This window comes from Panthera pardus, unplaced genomic scaffold (assembly GCF_024362965.1).
Source record: "Panthera pardus isolate Hobbes unplaced genomic scaffold, ASM2436296v1 HiC_scaffold_10, whole genome shotgun sequence".
Lineage (NCBI taxonomy): Eukaryota > Metazoa > Chordata > Mammalia > Carnivora > Felidae > Panthera > Panthera pardus.
The window spans coordinates 95,346,040-95,359,274 of record NW_026526655.1 but is presented as its reverse complement, the minus strand read 5'-3'; the positions used below and the strand labels follow the sequence as shown (position 1 = coordinate 95,359,274).

Genomic DNA, 13,235 nt, shown 5'->3' with positions numbered 1-13,235 from the left:
CCAGCTGGACCTATTGGCAGCTGGAGAGCTTCCACAGGTCAGAGCATGGCTTCCTGTTTCTGTTTCCTTCCCTGCCCATTGCTTACAAAGATGGTAGGTTTGTGTCTCATAAACTTCATGGTATCCTTTGTTCTGTTTCATCTTTGCAGATATCATTAATGGAGCTCAAGAAAAATGTGTATTGCCTCCTATGGATGGCTACCCCCACTGCGAGGGGAAAATCAAGGTAAGGCCCAAGTAATGTTTATTCATTCCCTTCACCTTTTTTCTTCACTAACACCCTCTTCCTTCTCCTCCCCTCCCCTCTCTCTAACTCCCCAGCAATACAGATGGCAAGCAAGCCCTTTAAGGGAGTCATCGAAGGGATGCCTCAATTCTGCCAGTTTGGGGCTGTGGCCATGACAACCCTTGTGTGCTTATGCCAACTTCATGGGGTCAGTCCACAATGGCTCTAACTGGTCAGAGTGAAAGAGCCTGGGCCACTTTGGGCTCCTGCTGTGTCTTTGAAGCTGCCTCCCCCTGGCTTTCCCAGCCTCCAGCAGGTGATCCTTCAAGGGCCATTGACAAGGAGCTGCCATTATATAGAGCCCAACTTCCCTCTCCCCCAGTCCCCAGGCCCCCCTGCCACGAGGTCTCCAGATTGTGATTTAAATGTCACATTTGCATTTGCAGCTGAGTAACCTGAGACATTTGGACACTCTTTCACTCTTAGGATTTTTTTTTTAAAAAGTTCTTTTTATATGGCCTGCCCTGAGGGAGACCACAACCCTACTCACTAGTTTTCAGAGAAAAGTCTTGGTTCCAGTGTATGCTTAGGATGGTGAGCGCAAACCCCAGAAGCGTTAACATGGTTCCTCTGTGGGACTCATACATGCCATGCACACCTTGCACGCCTGCTCTCATTCACACTGTCTGTTCCAGGACCTGTCCTGTGGCTTATGCAACTGTAGCTCTCTGGGTGAAAGGGGTTTTGATTAGGCAGTTGCTCTTGATAAAACTCTCCTGGCCACTGCCTGTCCTGGGCTTTACTGCCTGGTGGTCTCACGGCCTTCCTCTACCCTGCACACCTCTGCTAAGGCCCAGCTCAAGCCAGCGTCTACCTGTGAATCATCTGGAAAACTGGGCATCTGTTGTCCTGACCTCAGCTCACTGACAATGAACCTCAGGCCCCAGTCTGAGCCATTCACTTCTCCTTGCCCTTCATAGCCTTCTCTGTCATGGGATGTACAGGGCCACCGAACACGGTCTGCTTGTAGATGTCCTTACCGGGTTCTTGTTGTTTCAGTGGATGAAAGATATGTGGCGCTCGGATCCCTGCTACGCAGACTACGGAGTGGATGGGTCCACCTGCTCTTTCTTTATTTACCTCAGTGAGGTGAGTTGCTTCTTTGGCTTCAGGGTGTGGAAATAAGTGGTGAGCCTGTTGTACAGCCTGAAATTTGTGTATTGTTTTTACATGGTGGACCTGTCGTTCCCTTCTTTAATAGGTTCCCTGCTCTTTAATAGGGTGATTTTTTTTCCCTTGAGAAAAAAAAAAAAAAACCCGGGCTAATGTAGCTATTTACATTTTCTTTCCTCAGTTAAAAACAATCTAGTAAAATAGGGGCACCCAGATGGCTCAGCTGATTGAGCATCTGACTCTTGGTTTTGTCTCAGGTCATGATCCCAGGGTCATGGGATCAAGCCCCATTGTGGGGCTCCATGCTGAGCCTGCTTGAGATTCTCCCCCTCTCCCCCTGCCCCTCTCCCTTCCTCCCTCTCTCTCTCTCAAAGTAAAAAAATAAAAAAATTTAAAAAAATTAAAAAAATAAAAATAAACAATCTAGTCTAATACATGTAACATAAAATTTGCCATCTTGACCATTAAGTGTATAGGTCAGTGGAATTAAGTATATTCATATTACGATGCAACCATCACCACCATCCACCTTCTGAACACGTCATCTTGCAAACCTGAAACTCTACCCATTAAACAATGACTCCCCATTCCGTCTCCCTCCTGTCCCTGGAAACAACCATTCTAATTTGACTTGTGACTACTCTGCTTGTGACTACTCTCATTATTCATATAATTATACAGTATTTGCCTTTCTGTGAGTGCCTTCTCTACGCATCATGAACTCAAGATTCATCCGTGTCATATTATAGCATATGTTAGGCTTTCCTTCTTTTTTTAAAGCTGAATAATACCACATTATGTTATATACCACATTTTGCTTATCCATTTATCCATTGATGGATATTTGGGTTGCTTCTACCTTCTAGCACTTGTGAATAATGCTGCTATGAACATGGCTGTACATCTCAGTCTTTGAGACCCTGCTTTCGTTTTTTTTTTTTGGGTGTATATCCAGAAGTGGAATGGCTGAATCATATGTTAATTCTGTTTTTATTTTATTGAGGAACCACGACACTTCTCCAAAGTGGTTGCTCCATTTACATTCCCACCAGCAAGGCATGAGGCTTCTAGTGTCTTCACATCCTTTCCAGCCCTTGTTGTTTTCTGTTTTTTGAAGTAACCGTGCTAATGGATGTGAAGTGGTAACTCATTGTAGCTTTGGTTTGCATTTTCTTTTAAAAATTTTTAAAGTTTATTTGTTTTGAGAGTGTGTGTGCATGCGAGAGTGTGTGTATGTGTGTGAGTGTGTGTGCAGGGAAGGGGCAAAGAAAGAGGGAGAGAGACAATCTCAAGTAGGCTCCATGCTGTCTGCATAGACTCTGATGCAGGGCTCTATCCCATGAACCATGAAATCATGACCTGAGCTGAAAGGGATGCTCAACCGACTAAGCCACCCAGGCGCCCCTGGTTTGCATTTCATTGATGATCAATGATGTTGAGCATTTTTTCCTGGGCTTTTTGGCTGAGTTAGCAATTTGCTTACAGGCTGAGTTATTTCCAGCCTGAGCTTCTTTTCCATTTCTACCCTTGAATTTAAATTGCAGCTTATTTTCTTTTTTTTAAGTGTTGCAGGACATTTTACAGACCATCTGAAATTTGTCCCAGGCTTTGATGATTCTCATGTGACCCTGGAGGGAGGTGGGGTAGAGTCAGGACCATATGGGGACAAGTACAGGGGAAGAACTGAGTAGGGGATCAAAAGCTGGCTTCCCCTCCACGCTTCATGGACAAAGGCAGCCCGAGGGGCTTGTGAACTGGGTGCTGTCTAATTTCAGAGGATGTGCCCTTGCGTGTGCTATTGCCATAATAACAGCTCCATGATGCTACCACACAAGAAGGAGAATGCCTCCGTTTTGAGCCTAAATGACAGTCTTTCATGTGGGACTCAGGCACCTCTCTTCTGTGTCACGGGGTGACAGGGAACAGCTTTGGGGGATGGAGGCCAAACCAGTATTGCCACAGGGCCTATGGCCCTGAATTCTGTGCAGTGTGTCTCTTTACTTTATGTCCCTTTCCTTTTTAAGATCCACTGAGACCTTTTTTTCTTTTTTTTTACATGGTCACACCATGGCCACCCCATGAGACTTTTTTTTTTTACATGGTCACACCATGGCCACCCCATGGCCATCATAAGAAGCCTCAGAGCTAATGATAGTTAAAATACCTCTCGGAAATTAAAAGCCCAGAGAGTTGGTTGTGTGATGCTCCTATTAGCAGACTGCCGGCAAATTAATTCTGTAGCATTTGAGCGTGTTTTTGGCTGAGGTGGCCTGTGCCCCACCTTCTCATCTCTTTCTCCAGAGGAGTAAGGCGTGGGGTCTTGGGTGAACCTGTGCTCCAGTGAGAAGTCAATTTAGAAGCACCTTTCTAGCCCTGAGGAAAAGGTTCCTCATTCAGTTTAATTTTCAAAAGTTGCCTTCCTCTTTCCACTTGATGGAATTCAGCCAGAGTCCAGCTGTGCTCCCTGATTGACAGGTGGGGCTAATTTCCTGCCTTTCTGAGAGTTTGCATGTTGGGTGTGCTACTGAGTTACAGGTAGAGCATTACCTCCCATGTCAGCCTTCCCTCCATCTCCTGAGCCAGAGCTGGGAAGGTGTGGAAGAACAGTCCAGATGGAAAGGGACTGAGATTATTGGTGACCCAGTTCCCTTCCGTTGAAACTGCCATGCAACCCAACTCACAGTGAAGGAAGGATGTTGATAAGGTGAGAGAAAAGTGAGGTTCTGATGAGTGTGGGACAGACTGGGCTGTGCAAAGATGTGATGAATCATATATTCTTTTTTTAACTTTTTTTTTTTTTTTGAGAGAGAGTGTAAGTAGGGGAGGGGCAGAGACAGGGGGACAGAGGATCAGGAGTGGGCTCTGCACTGACTGTGGCAAACCTGATGTGGGGCTTGAACTTACGCACCGAGGTATCATGACCGGAGCTCAACCGACTGAGCCACCCAGGCGCCCCAATGTAGTCTTAATACTGGAGCCCAGGTGTTTCATTGCAGAACCTGTAACTATTTTTTCCCTTTCCAAGGTGTGGAATGGTGCTTTATTAACCTTTACCTCACTCTTCTTATGCAGATGATCAGGCTTTTGTTTTTGTTCAGCTGAATTCAGTTCAGTGAGCACTTACTGAACCTCCCTTATATTCATTGAATGTCAGCAATTGGTGAGAAGGAGTTTTCTTGGCACCATGGTATGCATTCATTAAGAGTCTAATGGAAGAGGAAGAATGGAGGCAGGTGGTGGAGCCTGGACAGGGTGGAGAGAATTTCCCTGGGGAGAGAACCAGGAAACCCTTTTAGTTTAAATCTGAAAATAACCTTGGAATTCTGGCCTTTAAAAAAAAAAAATGTGTTTTATCATAGCATCTTAATAGATATTCTTTAAGAGCTGGAGAAGAATTTCACCACTGTGGCCTCTTGGATGGCAAATACTGCCTTTCAAAAGTAGTAATTTTAATTTTGTCTTTAAAGGATCCTACCGTGAGGATTCCTGAGTGTATATGGGAACATGGTTAGAATAGAGCCGGGCAGATGGATGACGTTCAGTAAACACGGTCGGCATTTTTATGGGTTTTGATATCGTCATTATTTGCGTTCAGTTATGGGGACATTTTATGTGGGAGCTCGATTTTTTATAATTAGAACCAATTTCTGGTTCTAATTCATCATTCTAATTTAATTTTAGATCCTTTGACTTCTGGTAACGTAGAAATTCAGCTATTCCCTGTGACTTCTTCTCTCTGCATATGGCCCTTGTGTTTGCATTGGAGCTGTGAGCTGGCCCTGTGGAAAAACATTGCGTCCCTGCCGTCGTTAATCTGAAATGGCTAGAGGTGGTTTTTAAAGCCAGTTAATTCTGTGCTAGTATTTTAAAAATCCTGGACAGCATCTGGTTTCTGGTCTCGGCTTTTGTTTTGTTTTCCCTCTTGCTTTCTTGAAACCTTCCTTCTTTTTTTTGGTACTTCATTTAACCACATATCATATGCCAGGTTTCTCTTGGAATTGGAAAGACAATTAAGAGAGACATCTTCATTTGATTTGTTTACTTGATCAACAGATGTACCAGTGACTTTTCCTCTTAATCCTTCTTGAAGAGCCAGTTCTGGCTTCTATCTCTGTGTCTAACCTCAGAGCTTTGACAGATAAAAAAAGGACTTGAAGTAACAACGGTCAGTCACCAGTTGAATTGAGGCATTGAGATTCAGCCCAGTCCTAGGAGGTGGCACTCTGCCTTCATTTTTCTTCCCCTGGGTCGTCTCCATGTGCCAACTTCCACTGAATTATGGGTCTGTAAACTTGTGCTTGTACCCTCACCAACTTGCAGTCTACACGTCTTTCTTAGTAAATCCCAGAAAGTGCAACCATCAATATTTCCCCACATTATTCCCACAGATGCTTGCTATGTGTCTGACACTGGGCTAGGGACTGGATGTGGTGGTAAGGAGTTTGGTGTTGCCCTTGTTTGGTAGAAGACATTAGGAGAAGAATGAAACGTTACTGAGCCCCACTGTAGGCCAGACACCTCAAATGTACAACCTCACTTAAACCTCTCCCCCGCTCAGAGTAATAGCCAAATCAGAGCGGCTCAGAGAGGTCAAGTGCTTAGTGTTTCTGCACTTGGCATTACTGTTGCCCCTTCATGTCAAAGGAAAACTGAACTCAGGTAAATAAGTGATTTACTACCTTTGACTTTGCATTCACTTCTATGCTCCAAGCCTGTTGTGTTTGAAATATGGCTATTTGAGCTAATTTGAATTAATGAATCTTCATTGCTAGTTTTTGAATACTCAAAATTTTGATACCCTCCCTCAAAAGGAGAAACAGCACTGATTCTCCTGAGGATGTAACTCATGAAAACCAGGTGCTCAGCCATTTCTAGTGGTGACAGTGAATGAATGATTCATTAGGCAGCCCTGCATTTCCAGATCATCGGGCAGTTTATTTTCTGTATCTGTTTTTGCGAGCCATGTAACTATTCCCCTCATAGAGACAAGGCTCTATAAAGTAATTACTCTGTCATTGTTTCAGGTATATTAACTTAGCTCTCTGCAGGGCCTTTTACTGCTAACAGATTTTAGGAAATTTGGAATGAATTTCTTTACCTCTCTTGATATTACATTGATAGATGATGCTGATATACCTGACACCCACACAGTTTTTTTCTTCTCTTTACACAGTTATTCTAGCAACTAGCAACTATCATACCCTTCTAGACTTCTTAATTTGTTTGTGCTGTTTTTTTTTAAACACTTATGTTGCCTTTGCATGTATAGTTGCTCGAAAATAAGCAAATTACCCAGCGATCGATGGCTGGATCTTAGGATTTATACAAGCCTGTTGCTTCAAATGCCAATTTGGGCTGGACTAATGAGTGTGTGTGTATGTGTGTGTATGTAGGTGTGTGAGACTCCTTCATGAAGGAACAAAAGAAGCAATTTCATGCCTTACTCATCAATCTGTGTCTTCTATTTCACGAACAACAGGCAGAAAGGTCTTTGCCTTTTTCTGTTTTCCCTTGGCAATATGTAAAACTAATATTGGCTGAGTATGCTATTAACCTTAAGTTTAAATTCAGCGTACTTAATCCCTTGATTAATGCCAAGATTAATGCCCAACAGCAAAGGTTGAAAGCTTAAATGTTTGTGAATGCGAGCATGAAATGAAATCCTAATAACCAGTACAATGATTTGGATTTATGGGCTGTGTTGGCTGCTAGAGATAACTTAGAAATGGTGTTGCATAGACTAATTTGTCAGAGTGGGCAGCGATGAAGAATTGACTGTTTTGGTTGTGGGAGAAAACCTGAATGAAAAAACATAAGTAACATTTTGGGACAGGTCAGGGAGTTCTTTAAAAATATCACTAGACTGTTGCCTGAGAATACCAACACATACCTTTTAAACGTGTAACCATTTGAGATGGGAAATCCCCTTTCTGTGAGATAATATTTCTTGGCAGTAAAGCAGGTAGCAGAAATTTATGATCTCCTTCTTTCTACTTTTTGAGCTCAGCCTTTACTGGTACCTTTTTCATCCGTGTGTTTTTGCTGCTCTTATTACCTGAATTCTAACGCATCCTTAGAAAATTGATTTTTTTAAAACAGTTCCTGAGTCTACAGCTCAGTGTTTGTCAGTCACCTTAACAGATCTGTTGGTTCTGTGGGCTCAGACTCCCCCACACTCCTCCAGGCTTATCTTCTTGGTGACGCCTCCTGTTGGTAAGTTTCACATACGACATCATTTGTGCTTAGAATTCTTGCTCTGCCTGCTGCCTTAACAAAAATTAGAAGGGAAGATTCCAAGACTGGCAAACCCCAAGGACACCAACACCCCTTGGCTCCTTCCTTGAAACCCATGTGTCAGACAGGGCTTCAGTGCAGTCGCCTCCAATTTGTGTTTTGCCAACTTTTCAATACTGTCTCTTGCCATTTCTATTGCATGCCAATAAAATCACTGTAAATTTTTATGTTTTGAACTTTTTTAATGTGGAAAATTTCAAACATACCAAAGAGAAGAGTATAACAAAGTCCCATGTACCTATGACTCAGTTCAGCAGTTGTCAATTCATGGCCAATTTCATTTACTCCCTCCGCTGGTCCATTATTTTGAAGCAAATCCAAAGGTCTTAGGATCTGTGAATGTTTCAAAATGCATCTTTAAGACTCCTTGGAATCCTGAATCTACTCCCAGTGTAACTGATAATAATACCATCTTATATCTAAAATTAACATAATTCCTTAATATCATATAGTCCCAGGTTAGTGTTTGCATTTTCTAGGCAGTCTTGTAAATTAAAGGTTATTTATTTGAACTGGGTTTCAAGCAGTGAGCATACATTAGAATTGTTGGTGTCTCTAAAGTCTCTTTTTAATTTTAGGTTTCCTTCCATCTCTTTCCCCACCCCCTTTTTTTTCTGTTTGTTTGTTTTGTTTTTAAGAAACTTCTTCATTTGTCTTAGTTTGTTATACTCTGAATTCTGATGATTACATCCTTGTGTCATTGTATAATCAGGTTCTCTCCCCACTTTATTTCCTGTAAATTGGTAGGTAGGTCTGAGACTTGATCAGAGTCAGACTTAATTTTTTTTTTTTTTTTTTTTTGCAAGACTTCTCCATGGATGGTATTGTCTACTTCTCTCAGGAGGCACACAGTGCCCAGTGTCTCTGTTTTTATGATGTTAGCACCTGTTGATGGTTGGCGCCTGGGTTCATTAATTCATTAGGGGTTCCTTCTTAATATACCAGGAATACTTGATGAGGAGAGGTGACCACTCCTCTAGTATGTAGTTGCCAGGAGAGGCGGCTCATATAGGAACCATTGTGTCTCTGTTGGTTTACTAACATCTTCCATTGGGCCAGTATTTTGTTAGTATGCTTTTTGGTTTTATCATTATGAAGTCATTGATTGAAACATATTTGATATGTTCAATCTACTCCAATTATTTTCTTACTGGTTCTCAAACTGCCCTTTCTTTGGCCAATGGGAGCCAATTAATATTGTCTTCTGAATCCTTTTGACATGACTCTGATGGTTTCTAATAGTTTTTATTTATCTAGTATGACAAAACCTTCCAGATTCATCCTACACAATTTCTACCCTAGACCTGAAATTGGCCGTTTCTTCAAGAATCACTCGTTCCTGTTAGTAGGAGAGCACAGTTTGGGTGCCAGAAGCCTTCATTGCTCTCGGGTTTTGCTGGGTGCTGGGGGATATAACAATGAACAGAAAGGTGAACATTCCTCATTAAGGTTATGTTTTATAGGGGAAGACAGCCAAAAGCAAAAGTAAAATATATATCTTTTAGATTGCAATAAGTGCCGTAGAGAAAAATAAAACAGGAGAGGGTACTAAGAAGTGCTTACAAGGAATGATGGTGTCAGTTTTATTTTATTTTTTTAAGGTTTTATTTTTAAGTAATCTCTACAGCCATCGTGGGGCTTGAACTTACAACGCCAAGATCAAGAGTCACATGCTTTACCGACTGATATGAGCCAGGTGCTCTGATGGTGTCAGTTTTAGATAGACCAGTAGGGAAATGCCCTACTGAGAAGATGACAGGATGATATTTGAGCACCAATTTGAAGGAGGTGAGAGAGTAAGAGGTGCACATGTCTGGCAGAGGTGTTAAGTGGGCAGTGGCAACAATAAGTTCAAAGGTCCTGGGGTGACCATCAACATCCATTATTTTTTTTTAATTTTTTTTAACATTTATTTATTTTTTTGAGAGACAGAGAGCATGAGCAGGGGAGGGGCAGAGAGAGAGACACACAGATTCTGAAGCCAGCTCCAGGCTCTGAGCTGTCAGCACAGAGCCCGACGTGGAGCTTGAACTCACCCACCGCAAGATCATGACCTGAGCCGGAGTTGGATGCTTAACGGACTGAGCCACCCAGGCGCCCCTAACATCCATTATTAAAAACAAGTGCGTGGAAATTAATCTCTGGGGAGATTTTTGTCTCTTGTTCACAGAAATAATGGTGTCTGGCATACATATTTATTGAATGAAATATTTTATTTAAAGGCTTTTTTAAAAAAAGGCAATAGAAGTTTTATTTGTTCTGAGTAACTTCTCCCAGCTATCACCTTTCTAACCTTGAGAAAAATGTGAAATTTGTAGCATTGAAAATCTGTTAAAACATTGAGATGTGAAGCCAGGGGTATTTCAAGCACTTATTAACAATTGAAGATAATACTCTTTCATATTAGACGTATGAGGCGTTGCAGGGGTTCAGATTGGACGGTTAGAATGGAATGGACCAGTTTTATTAGAAGGCACAGCTTTTTTTGCCCATGTTTTATTCTCACTGTCACTTTAGCATTATTTGCCTGGAACTATGCCTCAGGCAAAATTGCCTATGAACAGAGAAGAGGAACTCTACCCGCGTTTAGAGTGTGACTACTTGTGTAAATTGGGTGCCTTTGGCTATCAAAGTGTAGATGCAGCCCAGTGGGTCCAGTTTGCCACTGGGCCTTGCACAGCAGGAAGCATGCCTGGGGACAGCTGGTTGGTCATAGGAAGCATGTCAGTGCGTCTCCGTGTGGTTGGCTGCAGAGGAATTCATTTGCTGCCTCTCCTGTGTGAAGGAAGATTGATGCTGCTTCTCCTGCAGTGATTTGGGATGGATTTTTGAAACTCTATGACATGCTGTCTTTAGCACCTTACTAGTTTTTGGCATGTGGAATACTTACTGTAGCTTTGGTTTAAGTTCTTACCCTTCCCTAACCACCAGAGAACTATGTTGGATTGCTCAGCCCTTGGCTCCCTCTTGCACATTGGAACTTTTTGCTGAAAACATTCCTGCCTCCCTTGATAGGGGGCAATAGTACCATATTCTAGAAAACATATGAGGCTCCAATGCCTGCCTGGATACAACTACCTATGTTGCCTATAGCTTTCCATCTCCTTCTTCTTCACTGAGATCAGGGGAAAGCCTGTGTCACCTGCCTTGGTTGTATTGTTGGAAGGTTCTCATGAAGTGATGAAAATGGGGAAATGCCACATACGTGGAAAAGCATATCCTCATGAATATCTTTAGTGCTCAAGTCATGTCTTTGAATTATTCACCACTCAAACTGTGAATATAATTTGCACAAGTAGTGAGTGTTTCAAGGGGGAAAAAAAAAAGTAGAGTAAGGACACAGAGTGGCCAAGTATGTGGGTCAGGAAGGCTTCTCTGAAGAGAAGTTAGAGCATAGTGTGGAAGTAAGGGACTGACACATGGAACTCTCTGGAAGGAAGAGTGTTTCAGATGGAAAGAATAGCAAATGCCGAAGTCCTGAGGGTTACCAGGTAAAATACAGGGTACTCAATGATAGTTGAATTTTGGGTAAAGAGTAATTTTTTTAAAACTATAAGTAGGTGACAAAGACGACATAGGACATACTTGTACTTTAAAAAAAATTATTATCTGAAATTTTGATTTAACTGGGTATCCTTCCCCCACCCCCACCCCCACCCCCAATATATATACATGAATCTGGCAAGCTGTGTGAGGTAGGAATGTTCTGTTTGGACTTGCCAGGATGGTCTCATGTGTAGAGAAGGGGGAGTGAGGCAGGCACCGTAAGGATTGAGGTGAAATTCTATAGGATCTCAGTATGAATTCTGTGTTTTATTCTAAGTGCAAGGAGAAAGCCACTGAAGGGTTTGAGTTAGCGTAGGATGTGATCCAATTTAGGCTTTAAAACAATCACTCTTGCTGTACAGAACAGACGTTGGGGGCAAGAGTTGCCAGCAGGGAGCCATTCCTGCTTTCATTGCTTTTATAGCACTTGCCACACAGTAGGAGCAGAGCAAACTTGTTTTGAAGGATTTTATATAAAAGATTTAGGCAATAATATTTTAACATTGAAGACCGTGCTTGCAGGAGTGTAGGACACAGAGGTCTGGTTTCTGTGCACATCACGTGGGGATGAAGCACATAGGCTTTGGGGCAGGACAGATGGCATATCAGTCCTCAGCTATGGGTCCTTCCTGTTCTGTGTCTTCATCTGGCATGATAAGTGGCCTTTCCCAAGGGATTATTTGAAGACCAAATGAGGTAATCAGGTGCTTATCCTAGTGCTTGGCTCCCAGGAGAGTATAGCTTTTGTTTTTATCCTTTTTTCCCTCGCCTGTCCCCCATACACAACCATTTTGAACAAACAGTATGGCCAAAATATTAATCAGCTCAGGTGTTTCATGCAGAGGACCAGTCTGGAGAGCTAAACCACTTACTGATGTGTAGACATCTTTGACCATTTTCATTGGCATTTTGAAACTTGAGAAAGGGGAGTGAGTGGGGTAGGGAGTGGGATAGAGAAGTCTTTTTTTTTTTTTAAGTATATATCTTAATGAGTAAATTGATTTGATATGTCATCAGTATGACAAATGCATGTATGTATATGTGTGTGCCTATATATGTATAGTCAGTGTATTAAATGAATAGATACATAGTCAACTATATCCTTTGGATATATAACCAACTGGCCCCATAGGATGATGTAAAATTATCTTTTCCAGATCTTAGAGTTTAATCAGTCGGATTACAAGAGGTCAGTGGAGCCAACTACTTGATTTTGTAGTTGAGAACACTTAGAACCCAAGTGGTTTAAGGTTATATACGAGTTGTTGGTAGAGCTGGGCACAGAATTCATTTTGGCTAATTCCACATTCAGGACTCTTTCCCTACTCAGCAGCTATCTGTTCTCCATGAAGGTTGACCTTTAAGGATGGCTGTAATGTGTCCCGGTCAGGGGAGAGGCAGGCCGCATTCGTCACCCACCCGTGCAGCTCACTGGTGAGCTTACCTCTGGAAGTCCCCAACCCCTTGGAGCCTTGATTTCCTCACATGTAACCTGGTGATGGTGCCTGTGTCACAGGGCTCTTCAGGGGTTCAAATGATGTAAGGCATGCTAGCTTATTTGTTTTTTTCCCCAGAGACCTTCACTTATTATAAACCTTCAGTAAATGTATGCTTGTATAATGTCATTCCTTTAAAAATTATTCTATTAATAAACATTCATTATAAAAAATCATCGTGTGCAGATTAGCATAAAGAAGAAAATGAAAAGCACCCATAACACCATCATCCAGAGATAAGCTCACCTTTCTTATGCACTTTTCTCATTTAATTTTGATTGCACTTACTATCTGAAAAATACAGCGTGAAATTCTATATGTCAGTGATCCATTAGAGCAAAACACTTCACATTAATCACAAGAGAAGAGGCTGTAACAGTGCCTCATCATTATTCTTTCAGAAGAGTAGAACGTTACTATAAAGAGTTATACCAGTTATGCATAAATACATGCATCTGTGTGTTAAATCTCCTATTAGTTTTTGCTGTAATCTTATTACT

The 13,235-nt window shown here is 41.9% G+C and overlaps 1 protein-coding gene across 6 annotated transcripts in view; it reads left to right on the top strand.

Annotated features, from left to right (window-relative positions):
- MGAT5 (alpha-1,6-mannosylglycoprotein 6-beta-N-acetylglucosaminyltransferase) overlaps positions 1-13,235 on the top strand; it is a 342,230-nt gene that overhangs the window by 196,043 nt on the left and 132,952 nt on the right. For all 6 annotated transcript variants that reach the window (XM_053909465.1, XM_019454374.2, XM_019454368.2 and 3 more), the window contains 2 exons: positions 150-226; positions 1,286-1,375. In XM_053909465.1, the coding sequence (XP_053765440.1) occupies positions 150-226; positions 1,286-1,375 (167 nt within the window). The remainder of the gene's footprint in view (positions 1-149; positions 227-1,285; positions 1,376-13,235) is intronic.